General features: G+C 42.6%; 1 protein-coding gene across 3 annotated transcripts in view; it reads left to right on the top strand.

Annotated features, from left to right (window-relative positions):
- ZNF143 (zinc finger protein 143) overlaps positions 1-15151 on the top strand; it is a 63665-nt gene that overhangs the window by 35010 nt on the left and 13504 nt on the right. For all 3 annotated transcript variants that reach the window (XM_021710649.1, XM_008054574.2, XM_021710648.1), the window contains 4 exons: positions 944-1019; positions 1714-1839; positions 5851-6030; positions 12820-13047. In XM_021710649.1, coding sequence (XP_021566324.1) covers positions 944-1019; positions 1714-1839; positions 5851-6030; positions 12820-13047 — 610 coding nt within the window. The remainder of the gene's footprint in view (positions 1-943; positions 1020-1713; positions 1840-5850; positions 6031-12819; positions 13048-15151) is intronic.

Genomic DNA, 15151 nt, shown 5'->3' with positions numbered 1-15151 from the left:
CCACTCACCTCAGCCTCCCAAAGGCGTGGGATTACAGGCTGAGCCACCGAGCCCGGTGAGATAAGATCTTACTATGTCACCTAGGCTGGCCTGGAACTCCTGGGCCAAGAACTCCTGGAACTCCTGAGAACTCAAGCAGTTCTCCCACCTCGTTCTTCCAAAGTGCTGGGATTACAGGCGTGAGCCATACTTAGTCGTAATAGCTAAGATTTGCTGAATAATTTACAGTGTGTCAGAACGTGTGCACTTTGTATATTTGGAGTAATGGTCCCATAGCTTATCAGTGTATAACCTTGGCATGTGAGTTGACCTCTTAGTACCTCATTTTCCTCATCTGTTAATGGATCATAAAAGTACCTCCCTCACAGAGTGGTTGTGAGAATTAAATAAATTAATATTCTGTATGTAAAGTACTAAAAAGAGTGGCCTGATATGGTAAAGGTTCAGTAAATGTTGGCCGTTTTGTCATTATTACTCATTTGTCACAGAGCCTTTTATGGTGGTATTATGTCCCCACTTTGGCCTTTGATGCTTAGAGAAGGCAGGTGCCAGTGGCTACACTGCTAGGCAGTGGTGGAGCCTTGCCTCACATCCAGGCCCCTCTAGCAACAGCCTCCATCGTGTAGCTTCTCCATACACTCTGCTTCTAATTCTCATAGTTCTCATCATGTGTGTGGTTTCATACAAACACCTTTGAACACTTTAGAAAAACTCAAACCTCAAATGCTTCTCTTTTTTATTTACCATAGTACTTCTTAATATTTAACATTTAGGTCTATATTGAAAATTATTGGGATATAGTTTCTGTTAAGTTGTCTCTTATATTTTAAAAAAGTATACAACAAAATCATTCAGCCGTGAGGGAAAAAATAGGTCTATGTTACAACCATCTACTTGAGGAATACGTAAAGGAAATAGAATCATGCCTGCATTTTAATAACAGGTTCATGAGAGGTCACACACAGGAGACCGGCCTTATCAGTGTGAGCATCAAGGCTGTGGGAAAGCATTTGCAACAGGTAAAAACATACATTTTCTTTGTTTCTTGGTGATTACGGGTGAAGCAGAGACAGGCCAGAGTCAGGAACTTGACCTCTTGCCTTTGAATCTGGAAAAACACATGATCAGCTTTTCAGTCTCTCTTAACCAGCTTTATCTTACTTGCTCTAGATCCCTCTCCCTGTTCTCAATTTTCTCCACAGACCTGTCTCTGCCTGTGTTCAGTACTTTTCACTCCACATTCTCTTACTTTTAGCAAGAACCTAAAAGCCAGGCTTTAAAAACTGACATAGAACTTGACATTAGGACAGACCCTAGAGAACGGTGAGGTACTAGGACTTAGCACTGGGACTAGGCCTCTCCAAGAGCACATCTAGCAGGACCAGGGCTGGTACCGGCCTCCTGACTTTGATTCCTCAGTCCATGTCTTGATTCTATTTTAAGCATTTGGGGAGTTGTGAACAGCATCTAATAAAATTGGGACTCTTTAAAAAAAAGAAACACACAACCTCTTCTAGACAGAGATGAAACTATTGAATTTTCAGCTTGATAGTCCTAAGCTGTCCATACTCTTGTACCTTTTAAATAGTTAATCTGTTATATTTGCCTAATATTTTATACTTGGTGTTTACTGTACTTTTCAATAGCTTAATCTCAATGTGCATGTTTAGAGGAGTATTGTGTAATTAAATTTCTTTTAATTTTTTCTTAAAGGTTATGGACTAAAAAGTCATGTCAGAACTCATACAGGAGAAAAACCGTATCGGTGTTCAGAAGACAATTGTACTAAATCTTTCAAAACTTCAGGAGATCTACAAAAACATATCAGAACCCATACAGGTACCATTGTGAACAGAAATTCTTAATCTGCAAGGAAGGGACTTGGGGAAGGAGTCTCTGTTAGAGTTCAGGGAATCAGCATCAAGGGCTTCTCTTAAGCTCCTGAAATGCCATGCAGTTTGCTATCTGTGCATGTCTGCTTCTTTCCAGGATGAGGGTCCATAACTCTGTTAGATTCTCAAAGGGGTCCATGTCCCAACAAAGATTAACAATGGACCTAGACCACCAGCCCTCTCAGTTTTTAGGAACTATCTGAGCAACAAGCTTATTTACTTAGGATTATACATCTAATTAGTAACCAAACTGAAACCAGAACCAAAGGCACTCAATTCCTTCTCAATTTACTATTGCTTCTCCTGCATTAAGCTGCTGCTTAAGAAAGTATCTGAACCCCTAACAGCCCACAGAAAGACTTGTTACTTTCTTGTGATCATTTCTCCTTCCCTTTTAAAGTTCCTTATTTCCTTTTCCTAAGTAGTACTTTATTCTTATATCTTCTTTTCCCCCTTCTTTTCCTTATACCTGATTATACTTGTGGAATTCATGTTATAAAGGTAGTTATTTGCTTTGGATCAGAGAGTTGGGAAAAGTTCAGAAACTGTTGGCTAAGGGATGCTATTATAAGCTGTTGACTAAGTAATAGAGCATAAGATGATATAGTTTGGAATTTTAAACATGATATCATAACTGTGTCCCCAAGTGCTTCAATTTCTATACTTCTAAATATTCTGAAATAATTTAGCAAATTACTATGTAGGATTCTCACTGCCATTAAAGTTTAACTTTTTGGTGCCTGCTCATCCAAGGGATACCAGTTCTTGCAAGAGTGATATTAAAAGAACTGCTTCACTCCACCAAAAAAAAAAGTTTAACTTTTTGCTTAAATATGACCTCAGGCTGGGTGCTGTGGCTCACACCTGTAATTCCAGCACTTTGGGAGGTGGAGGTGAAAGGATTACCAGAGTCCACGGATTCGAGACCAGCCTGGGCAACTTGGTGGCCTTGTCTCTACAATAAAAATTAAAAAAATTAGTTGGGCATAGTGGTGCATGCCTGTAGTTCCAGCTACTTGGAAGGCTGAGGCAGAAGAATCGCCTGACCCTAGCGGGCCAAGGCTATGGTGGCCATGAGCATGCCACTGCACTCCAGCCTCGGTGGCAGAGTGACTCTGACTCCAAAAAAATATATCTATATCTATATAGATATAGATATGCTATAATCCCAGCACGTTGGGAGACTGAGATGAGAGGATTGCCTGAACCTATGGGTATCTAGACCAGCCTGGGCAATTTGGTGAGACCTCATCTCTACAATAAATCAAAAAATTAACTGGGCATGGTGGCACATGCCTGTAGTTCCAGCGACTTAGAAGACTGAGACAGAAGGATCACATGAGCCCAGCAGGTCAAGGTTGTGGTGGCCAGGAGCGTGCCACTGCACTCCAACCTGGGCAACAGAGTGAGACTCTGACTCAAAAAAAAAAAAAAAAAAAAGGCCAGGCTCGGTGGCTCAGACTGTAATCCCTATATTATGGGAGGCCAAGGCAAGTAGATTGCCTGAGCTCGTGGATTCGAGACCAGCCTGGACAACTTAATGAGAACTCATCTCTACAATAAATCAAAAATCAGCCAGGCACGGTCACGCACACCTGTAGTTTAGGCAACTTGGAAGGCTGAGGCAGAAGGATCACCAGAGCCCAGGAGGTCGAGGCTGGGGTGGCCGTGAGCATGCCACTGCAGCCTAGACAACAGTGTGAGACTCCAACTCAAAAAAAAAAAAGATCTTAAATTGGCTTTACTTTACAATATTCGGGAACAGAGGTGTAGATCTCCTCTTCATTTTATTCAAGCACTTATTTTTATCCATTCTATCAGAGGCAAGTGTCTCCAAGATTGTGTAAATTCTATTTGGTTTTGCAATATAAAACCAACTTCTTACATAAAAGCTAATATAAAACTAGTAATCTAGTTCCATTAATATTGATCAGAAATATCACAAGTGTGATGCCATTGGTAGCATTCATTCAGCAAACCTCATGTTCATACAACAGTTTTTATTTTTATTTATTTATTTTTGTGTGTGTGTGTGTTGGAGTCTCACTCTGTCGCCCAGACTGGAGTACAGTGACCGCTCCCGGCCACCGCAGCCTCGACCTGCTGGGCTCCGACGATCCTTCCGCCTCAGCCTTCCACGTAGCCGGAATTACAGGCATGCACTTCCACGCCCGGCTGATTTTTTGATTTACTGTAGAGATGAGGTCTCGCTGCCCAGGCGGGTCTCGAACCCACGGGCTCAGACAATCCACCCACCTCAGCCTCCCAAAGGCGGGGGATTACAGGCTGAGCCACCGAGCCCGGCTTCATACAACAGCTTTTAAATCATGATGTTACCATTGGTATAATGTTGAATTTGAGTAAGGAGCTTAAGGACCTCTGTCACAAACACAGATGGTTTCTTTTATCACAAAAACAGATTTTGTAGTACCCTGCTTTACTTTTGCACTTCAGTAGTATGATGAAAATTGTCCTAGGACAACAAGTGATTCCTTATCATAGCATGTCAGAGCTGGGAAGACAAGAGAGATCACCTAGGTGCAAGAGGAAAAGAGACTTGCCCAGATAAACTTTGTTCTCCTTAGGTTGATGTGGTGAACAAAACTCTGACTAAAGACAGAATAAGAGATTACTGCATCTTTTTAAATGATTTCATACTTGAAGGCAGAAATCTTTTGGAATGCTTTCCATCAACAGGGAAATCATAATTTCTTTTGAACAAAAGAAAACAATCTAGCTGGGCATGGTGACACACAGCTACTCAAGAGGCTGAGGCAGGAGAAATGCTTGAGACCAGGAATTGGAGGCTGCAGTAAGCTATAAATGTGCTACTGTACTTCAGCCTGGACAATGTGGAGAGACCCCATCTCTATAAAACAAAAGAAGAAAGAAAAGAAAAGTAACAAACATTTTGTATATAGATAAATATCTGTATCTATTTATACACACAGAGAGATTATTTTTTTTTCTCTGTTCCAGAAGTTGATGACTTATCTTGAGCTCCTTCTAGAAGAGGGCACAAGGAAATCAAAAGCAAAGGCTACTTCCTGCCTGACAGTTTGAAGGCCTTTTGTTTTGGGGTTGTATAAAGCAACTGTAAAGGAAGGAAATATAATTGGCAGAGTAAACTTTTCATAAGCTCAGGTTATAAGAATACTTATAAGCAAGAGTTTTTGAGGTGCATTATGTACTCAGCACTAGATCCTTTTATTATTATTATTATTATTATTATTATTATTATTATTTTGAGTTGGAGTCTCACTCCGTCGCCCAATCTGGAGTGCAGTGGCACGCTCACAGCTACCCAGTGTCAACCTCCTGAGCTCAGGCGATCCTTCTGCGTTAGCCTTCCAAGTAGCTGGAACTACAGGCGCGTGCTACCATGCCTGGCTAATTTGATTTATTGTAGAGATGAAGTCTCGCCAAGTTGCCCAGGCAGGTCTCAAACTCATGGGCTCAGGTAATCCCCTCATCTCAACCTCCCAAAGTGCTGGAATTACAGGCTTGAGCCACCGCACCCAGCCACACTAGATTTTTTAAAGACCAAAAATTATTTTTCTTCAAGGTATTACAGAATAAATGAAGAGATAAGCTTTTAGGGATTACTGGGATTGTTCTAATTTAATCCTTATTCTAGGCTCTGTTTTTCTTGTATATTTCTTTTGATATTTCCTTCTCTTACTTTCTCAGTTTTTTTTTAGTATACCCATCTGGATGATTCCATCTTAGATAGTCATGTAATCAGTGATGAATTTTGAATACTACTCAGAGTTGGTTATGTAACTTTAAGTTTGGGATGGAAGATGCTGTTTCCAGAAAAAAGAAATGATTGAAAGGGGAAGCTTAACACAAGAAGGTTAATGTCTGGAGCATGATCCCAGGCAGAACTGAATGATAAGACATTTCAACTTTCTGTATATTTTTGCACCATTTAATTTATTCCCCTTTGTATTTTCAGGAGAAAGGCCCTTTAAGTGTCCCTTTGAAGGCTGCGGTCGGTCCTTTACAACATCAAATATCAGAAAAGTGCATGTTAGGACACACACAGGAGAAAGACCTTATTACTGCACAGAGCCAGGATGTGGGAGGGCTTTTGCCAGTGCCACCAATTATAAAAACCATGTGAGGATACACACAGGTAACAATCTTCTATCTCTTGGTTTTTTATCTTTCAAGGGTCAATTTAACTCCTTCCTCTCCCAGAGCCATTTCCAGTTAATCTCTTCTTTCCTTTGACCATTTGACATGGTAGAAAGAGATTAAGCAGTTTTATTCAATTAGTTATTTACTTACTTACTTTAGATTAAGCAATTTAAAAAAACTTCACCTTGGCAGGCTTGGTGGCTCAGTCTGTAATCCCAGCACTTTGGGAGGCCAAGGTGAGTGGATTGCCTGAACCCGCGGTTTCCAGACCCACCTGGGCAACTTGGCAAGACCTCGTCTCTACAATAAATCAAAAATTAGCTGAGCATGGTAGCGCGCGCCTGTAGTTCCAGCTACTTGGAAAGCTGACGAGGAAGGATTGCTGGAGCCCAGCAGGTAAAGGCTACGGTGGCCGGTAGCGTGCCACTGCACTCCAGTCTGGGTGACAGTGAAACTCCAACTCAAAAAAAAAAACTTCACCTCAGCAGTCATATATTCATTTATTTAACAAACAGTTATTAAACATCAGTTGTGTGTTCTCCTGCCAGACATCAGAGATTGAGAGACAGATATGACTGTCAAGGGCAGTCTACTTGGGGAGAGATAGTAGGCAGAATTGCTGCAGTGTCTGTCATTTATATGAACAAGATGCTGTGGGAGCAGAGAAAGGAGCAGTTATTCCTTTGGGAGTGGGAGAAGCATTCTGGGAAGGCTTTCCCGGGGGAAATTTCACTATAGACTGAATCCTGGAAGTTTGCTGGGTAGATGGAAGGGTATTCCTGGCTGGGAAAAAGTCATAGGTAAAGGCACAAATGTATGAAAAAGCAGGATACTGGATGGTTCCATGTGACTGGATCATAGAGTGCCTATAGAAGATTGGTAGAAGGTGAAGTCTGAGAGGTAGTCACAGGCCTAACATATGCTGTCATGTTAAGGGTGTTTATTAAACTGGACTTTGTGGGACTGGGGAGGAAGAGTGGTCTATCGATATATTCTTTTTTTGGTAACTGCTTTAATGAGATATAATTCACATACTATACCATTTATCCATTTTAAGTATATGATTCAATGTTTTTTAGTATATTCGCAAGGTTGTGCAACTATCACCACAGTCTAATTTTAGGATATTTTCATCCTCCCCTAAAAGAAACACCAGATTCTGACATAGTCTTTTCCCAACCCCCACTCTTCAGCCTTAAGCAATCACGAATCTGCTTCCTCTCCCTTATAGATTTGGCCATCTGGACATTTTCATATAAATGGAATCATGCAGTGTCTGATCTTTTTTGTCTGGCTTCTTTCTTTTTTTTGAGTTGGAGTCTCACTCGGTCGCCCAGACTGGAGTGCAGTGGCCGCTCCCGGCCACCGCAGCCTCAACCTGCTGGGCTCCAGCGATCCTTCCGCCTCAGCCTTCCAAGTAGCTGGAACTGCAGGCATGCGCTACCACACCTGGCTAATTTTTTGATTTATTGTAGAGATGAGGTCTCGCCAAGTTACCCAGGCGGTTCTCGAACCTGCGGGCTCAGGCAATCCACTTACCTTGGCTTCCCAAAGCGCTGGGATTACAGGCTGAGCCACCGAGCCCGGTCTGTCTGGCTTCTGTCACTTAGCATAATATTTTTGAGGTTCAGCTATGTCATAGCATCTTTCCTTAAATTCTTTCCTTTTTAAATAAGTGAATAGTATTTCATTATCTAGATGTACCACATTTTGTTTATCCATTCACCAATTGTTTTCACTTTCTGGCTGTTATGAATAATACATTCATATACAAGTTTTTATGTGGGCATGTTTTCATGTCTCTTGGCTATATACTTAGGAGTGAAATTGCTGGGTCACTCAGCAGCTGTTACTTTGGTAACTCTGTGCTTAAATTTTCTCTTTTTTTTTTTTGGAGTTGGAGTCTCACTCTCACCCAGACTGGAGTGCAGTGGCATGCTCCCGGCCACCGCAGCCTCAACCTGCTGGGCTCCAGCGATCCTTCCGCCTCAGCCTTCAAAGTAGCTGGAACTACAGGCGCGCACTACCACGCCTGGCTAGTTTTTGGTTTTATTGTAGAGATGAGGTCTCTCCAAGTTGCCCAGGCAGATCTCTAACCCGCGGGCTCAGGCAGTCCACTCACCTCAGCCTCCCAAAGTGCTGGGATTACAGACTGAGCCACCGAACCCGGCTTAAGTTTTTTGATTTATTGTAGAGGCGAGATCTCACCATGTTACTCAGGCTGGTCTCTCCCCTAAGTTAAGGCAATCCTCTTGCCTCCGGCTCCCAATGTGCTGGGATTAAATATGTGAGCCGCCGCACCTGGCATGTGCTTAACATTTTGAGGCACTCCAAACTGTTTTCCAGAGTGATTGCACTATTTTACAATCTCACCAGCAATGTATGACGGTTCCAGTTTTTCCATATCCTAGCTAATAGTTAGGATTATTTTTTCTTTTTTTTTTTTACTGCTTCACCCTGGCTGGAGTACAGTGGTATGATCCTGGCTCACTGCAGCCTCAAACTCCTGGGCTCCAGTGATCCTCCTTCCTCACCCTCCTGAGTAGCCAAGACTACGGGTATGTACTACCATGCCCAGCTGATTTTATTTTTTTATTTTTTGATGCAGGTGTCTCTCTCTGTTACTGAGGCTAGAGTGCAGTGGCATGCTCACGGCTCACCACAGCCTTGACCTCCTGGGCTCAAGCAGTCCTCCTACCTCAGCCTCCTGAGTAACTGGGACTACAGGCACACACCACCACACTTAGCTAATTTTTTATTTTTTTATTTTTTATTTTTTGAGTTGGAGTCTCTCTGTCCTCCAGACTGGAGTGCAGTGGCACGCTCCCGGCCACTGCAACCGTGACCTGCTGGGCTCTGGCGATCCTTCCACCTCAGCCTTCTGAGTAGCTGGAACTACAGGCACACCCTACCACGCCCAGCTAATTTTTTGATTTATTGTAGAGATGAGGTCTCGTCAAGTTGCCCAGGTGGGTCTCGAACCCACGAGCTCAGGCAACCCACTCACCTCAGCCTCCCAAAGCACGGGATTACAGGCTGAGCCACCGAACCCGGCTTAATTTTTTAATTTTTTGTAGAGACAAGGTCTCACTGTATTGCCTAGGCTGGTCTTGAACTCCTGGGCTCAAGCAGTCCTCCCACTTCGGCCTCCCAAAGTGCTGGTATTACAGGCATGACCAGCCTGGGCAATATAGTGTGACATTTCTACAAAAAATATTTTAGAATAAACCAGGCAAGCCGGGTGCAGTGACTCAAGCCTGTAATCCCAGCACTTTGGGAGGCTAAGGCGAGAGGATTGCCTGAGCTCAGGAGTTCGTAACTTGGAGAGACCTTGTCTCTACAATAAAAATTTAAAAATTAGCTGGGTGTGGTAGTGTGCACCTGTAGTTCCAGCTACTTGAAAAGGTGAAGCGGAGGGTTCGCCTGAGCCCAGCAGGTCAAGGCTGTAGTGGCCACGAGCATACCACTGCACTCCAGCCTAGGCAACAGAGTGAGACTCCAACTCAAAAATAAAATGAAATAAACCAGGCATGGTGGTACACACTTGTAGTCCCAGTTACGCAGGAGGCTGAGTTGGAAAGATTACCTGAATCCAGGAGGTTGAGGCTGTGATAAGCTGTGATTGTGACACTGCACTGTAGTCTAGGTGACAAGAGTGAGTACCTTCCTAAAAAATAAAATAAAATAAAAACATCTTCTAAAAAAGGAGAAAAGCCTGTAAAAATCTAAGAGGCCTAGAAAAGAAGACTGTATGGTAGAAGAAAAATATTTTGCTAATATAATTTGAGTTCCTTTTAAGTTATTTACTGTTAATTATAGCAAGGGAGATGTAGTGAAGAGAAGACATTGTTGGTGGATTATAATATAGATGCTTAACCTTTTTTGTGATATTTGGGAGAAATGGCTGGGGTTTTTTGAATGGGCTGGGAAAACATTATTTTTCCCTTTTAAAATAATGTAATGAGGCCGGACATGGTGGCTCAAGCCTGTAATCCTAGGACTTTGGGAGGCCGAGGCAAGAGGATTGCGTGAGCCCACAGTTTGAGACCAGCCTGGGCAACTTGGTGAGACCTCTTCTCTACAATAAATTAAAAAATTAGCCAGGCATGGTGGCACACACCTCTAGTTCCAGGCACTTGGAAGGCTGAGGCAGAAGGATTACCATAGCCCTGGTAACACTGGGGTGGCCGTTAATGTGCCACTGCACTCCAGCCTGGGCAATGGGGTGAGACTCTGACTCAAAAAAAAAAAAAAAAATCTCCATGTCTTTTATATGCAGACATGGTTGAGAATGATTGGAGTAGGGAGAATCCAGTAAGTAGTAGTAAATGGTGGTCTGACCCAAGAGGTAGGTCTGGACTGGAAGAAAAGATTAGCTAATCATGTTACAATAAATGCATCATATCCTACACTTGGAGTGTAAAGATTCAGCTGTGTAAAATGCAGTCCTTTCTTGCAAAATTGATCAGATACCAAGGTGAGGCTGTACAACTGTAGGGAACTCAAAAACTCAATCCAAATCTGTTCACTCTTGACTGTGGTTTGGTGCCACCTAGTGACGATTTCTGCTCTAGCCTAAATATCAGTTGGGCTGATTTTCCAAGTTGAAATTGGCGCCATTTATCTTGCCCTCCCACATCTCCCTCACAACCATCCACCAAGATGAGAACTTTAACCTGCCTGCTTTGATACTGGGAACTGGGCAGAGTTCAGGAAGCTATCGTCAATTACTTTATATCTAATATTTACGCTCCATTAATATGAAATTTTACTATCTGTGGGTGATTTTACTGTTTACTATGTTTAGAACCACAGGGAAAGATGCATTTACCCAATGGAGGTGCAAAATGAGAATTGCATACATGCATATTTACACACACTTACATATGCATATTTGTAAGTTAAGAGTTCAGGCTAGGTATGGTGGCTTATGCCTGTAATCCCAGCACTTTGGGAGGCTGAGGAGGGAGGATCATTTAAGCCCAGAAGTTCAATACCAGCTTACATATCGAGACCTCTTCTCTACAAAAAATTTTAAAAACTAGCCAGGCATGGTGGTACATGCTTGTAGTCACAGCTACTCGGGAGGCTGAGGCAGGAGGATGACTTACTTGAGCCCAGGAGATAGAGGCTGCAGCCCTACACTCCAGCATGGGCGAGAGTGAGACCTTGACTCAAAAAGAAAAATTATGAGTTCACACCAGTACCTCCAATTCCAATATGCCCCCCAAGGCCCTTTTTTGTCTTCCCCATTCCGTATTTGTATGTCCTTTCTCCCACAGCAAGAGCCCTGGCCTTCAACTACATTGAAGCAGTTACTTATTTGGCCAATCTTTTACTACATCTGAAATAGTTTTGTTTATAATTCTTCCCCTCACCCTTTCCACCTAGCCCAAGATGGAAGATATAAGTCAAATACTGTGTATGTGAGTTACTTTAATTAATTTATTTTTTCCCCTATCCCAGCCCCTTCAGTGTAATCAAAAGTATTCATTTAAACTACAGTTAGGGCCCAGGTGCGATGGCTCAAGCCTATAATCCCAGCACTTTGGGAGACCAAGGCAAGAGGATTGCCTGAACCCACAGGTTTGAGACCAACCTGGGCCACATACTGAGGCCTCATCTCTACAATAAATTAAAAAATCAGTTGAGCGTGGTAGTGCTCGTCTGTAGTTCCAGCTACTTGGAAGACTAAGATGAAAGGTTCGCCGGCGCCCAGCAGGTTGAGGCTTCAGTGGCCGCAGGTTACACTCCAACCTGGGCAACAGGGTGAGATTCTAACTCAAAAAAAAAAAAAAAACTACAATTAGGTTAGTTAATTCCAGTGTACTTTCAATTTTAGGTCCCCATACCACGACGTGTTAGCATTGTCTAAATATTTTATGTTATTAAGTAATCTGAAATAGTTACAGATGAACTGGAATGCTATTCCAGAACTGTTTCAGAATAATTCTGTTTAGGAAGAAGGGGGAAATGTGTAATAAATAAAAAACAATATTGACCGTGAGTTGATTGTTGAAGCTGGGTAATTGGCACATAGGTGTTTTTTATACTATTTCTCTAAACTTTTGCTTATGTTTGAAATTTTCTATAATGTTAATAAAATGTTCTAAAAATATATGTACCACCTATAATCTTCTCAGACTGTTCCATGGAAGAGTAATTAAAAGTTTTTACTTTCCTTTGTATTGCCTCCTTGCTATCAGTGATTATTAAATAGCTTTTGACTAGCTATAAGAAGTCAGGTTAAGTTCAACAAATCATATGTCTTTTTAGATATATTGACATATCAACCCAGGTCTGATAGACTTTCTCAGAAAATCCTTTTTTATCATCTTTATAAAACTTTTAGGATAAGCTGCATTAGTTATAGTAATAATTGCATCTATTATTTTCATCATTAGTATAGCATCATTCATGATATCTACATTATCTGGTTATAGAAAACAATAAATTACAAATTATTTGTAATTCGATAATTACACATGATCGAAGTTAGAGTTAAACTGGGCGATGTCTTCATTCTCACATTTCTTATTCCTTGCGATTAAGGGAAAGTGGTGTTGATGCACAGAAACAGCACTGAGGGTGTGTAGACGCCCTTTTGAGCCAACTCACAGCCACAGTTCGGGCATCTTATCTTGTGTGCTGCCTCATGGTGGGATGAGAAGGGATTTGGCAGCTATCTTTAGAAGCTTCCCTCCCATTCCCCAGAGATATGGAATGATTATGCTGTGTATGTACAAGTTGACTTTTTTTTCCTTTGGTGCTGTTCTTTACTTAGGGGAAAAGCCATATGTTTGTACAGTTCCGGGTTGTGACAAAAGGTTTACGGAATATTCCAGTTTGTACAAACATCATGTTGTCCATACTCACTCCAAACCATACAACTGCAACCACTGTGGGAAGACATACAAGCAGATCTCCACGCTGGCCATGCACAAACGGACGGCCCACAACGACACAGAGCCCATTGAGGAGGAGCAGGAAGCCTTCTTCGAGCCTCCCCCAGGTGAGGGTTTCGTGCGGTATATGTTTGAGCTTGAGAATCAGTAGGAATATAACCGATGATTCAGAGCATTTTCTCAAGTCATAAGTTTCGTGTAATCACACAAACATAATTTACAAATGCGATAAGCTCTGCCAAGGAAAGGTTCTTGGTTCTCTGGTATGCATAAAAACGAAACATTAGTCTGGGAGGTCAGAGAAGACTTCCCCAAGGAAGTGCTTTCTGGAGAGAACTAGAGGATGAATAGGGGTTCAATAGGTGAAGAAGCAGGGGTTGAGGGGAAAGGGAGCAGGAAGCAAAGGCAAGAGAACATTCCAGGTGGAGGGACTAGCACATACAAACAGTCAGGAGGTTGGCAAGAGAAAAGCAAGTTGGAGATACTGAGACAATCCTGGCCAGTTCAGCAGTTCTGCCTAGGACGGTGGTGTGAAATGAAACTTGGAGAGCAAGGCAGGGACAGCCAGACTATTTGGGTCCGTTGAGTATGTTAATCATAAAAGTGGAAAAACACTCCCAAATAACTCTTTATTGATTTAGATGCTATTATAGTGTAAGGGACAAAATTATTCATTTCAGTAAAGAAAAAACTCTTGGAAAAATATTTTAGAGAATCACATTAAGTAATTAACCATAGGTAAATAGGTAAAAAGAAGCAAGTTTTTATAAAATCATAGATTGTCTTACTGTTTTATTGAGTACTTCCTAAACGAAGTAAATTTGAAAGTTAAAAGAAGGCATCTCACTTTTTTTTTTATTTGAGTTGTAGTCTCTGTCACCCAGCCTGGAGTGCAGTGGCACGCTCATAGCCACCACAGCCTTGACCTGCTGGGCTCAGGCTATCCTTCTCCTCAGCCTTCCAAGTAGCCAAAACTACAGTCATGCGCTACCACACCCGGCTAAGAAGGCATCTCATTTTTTTTTTTTTTTAATTGGAGTCTCACTCTGTCGCCCAGACTGGAGTGCAGTGTCTGCTCCCGGCCACTGCGGCCTCGACTTGCTGGACTCCAGCGATCCTTCCACCTCAGCCTTCCAAGTAGCTGGAACTACAGGCGCGCACTACCACACCCGGCTAATTTTTTTTATTTTTTGTAGAGATGAGGTCTCGCCAAGTTGCCCAGGTGGGTCTCGACCCGTGGGCTCAGGCAATCCACTCACCTCAGCCTCCCAAAGGCACAAGATTACAGGATGAACCACCGAACCTGGCCGGCATCTCATTTTTAACAACTGATGTTGAAACATTGAGAAGCATTTAGGTGGAAAAAGTTGTTTGGAGAATAAGAGAAAGAACAGATCCTCTGCTCAGAGGATTCTCTGTAGTCCTAATTTGTCTTTTTAGGTATTTTTCAAGTGATAGTATGAGCATAGCAATTCCATCAATCTTGAGTGCTTTATTATTTTCCAGTCAGAACACCATAAGTGTGCATAGTTGGCTATTACATCAACTGGGGACATCTTGGTCAAAAGAGTACAAAGTTTCAGTTAAGAAGAATAAGTTCTGGAAATCTAAGGTCAAAAGCAGGGATTCCCAACCCCCAGGCCATGGACTAGCACCTATCCATGACCTGTTAGGAACTGGGCCGCGCAACAGGAAGTGAGTGGCCAGCAAGTGAAACTTCGTCTGTATTTATGGCCACTCACCATCACTCACATTACTGCCTGAGCTCTGCCTTCTGTCAGATTAGCGGAGGCATTAGATTCTTTTTTTTTTAGTCGGGGTTTCACTCTGTCACCCAGGCTGTAGTACAGTGGCACACTCACGACCACCATAACCTTGACCTGCTGGGCTCAGGTAATTCTTCCACTTCAGCCTTCCAAGTAGCTGGAACCACAGGCATTCGCCACCGCACCTGGCTAATTTTTTGATGTATTGTAGAGACAAGATCTTTCCATGTTGCTCAGGCTGGTCTCGAGCCCCTGGACTCAAGCCCCTGGCAATCCTTTTGCCTCCACCTCCCAAAGTGCTGGGATTACAGGCATGAGCCACCACACCTGGCAGCTTTAGATTCTTACAGGGAAAGAAGAAACAAAAAAGAAAATAGGCCGGGCTCAGTGGCTCAGCCTGTAATCCCAGCGCTTTGGGAGGCCGAGGTGAGTGGATTGCCTGCTG

Source organism: Carlito syrichta, unplaced genomic scaffold, assembly GCF_000164805.1.
Source record: "Carlito syrichta isolate Samal-C Ts95f unplaced genomic scaffold, Tarsius_syrichta-2.0.1 Scaffold296499, whole genome shotgun sequence".
NCBI lineage: Eukaryota > Metazoa > Chordata > Mammalia > Primates > Tarsiidae > Carlito > Carlito syrichta.
Note: the sequence above shows the minus strand (reverse complement) of the source record. Positions and strands in the feature narration are given on the sequence as shown.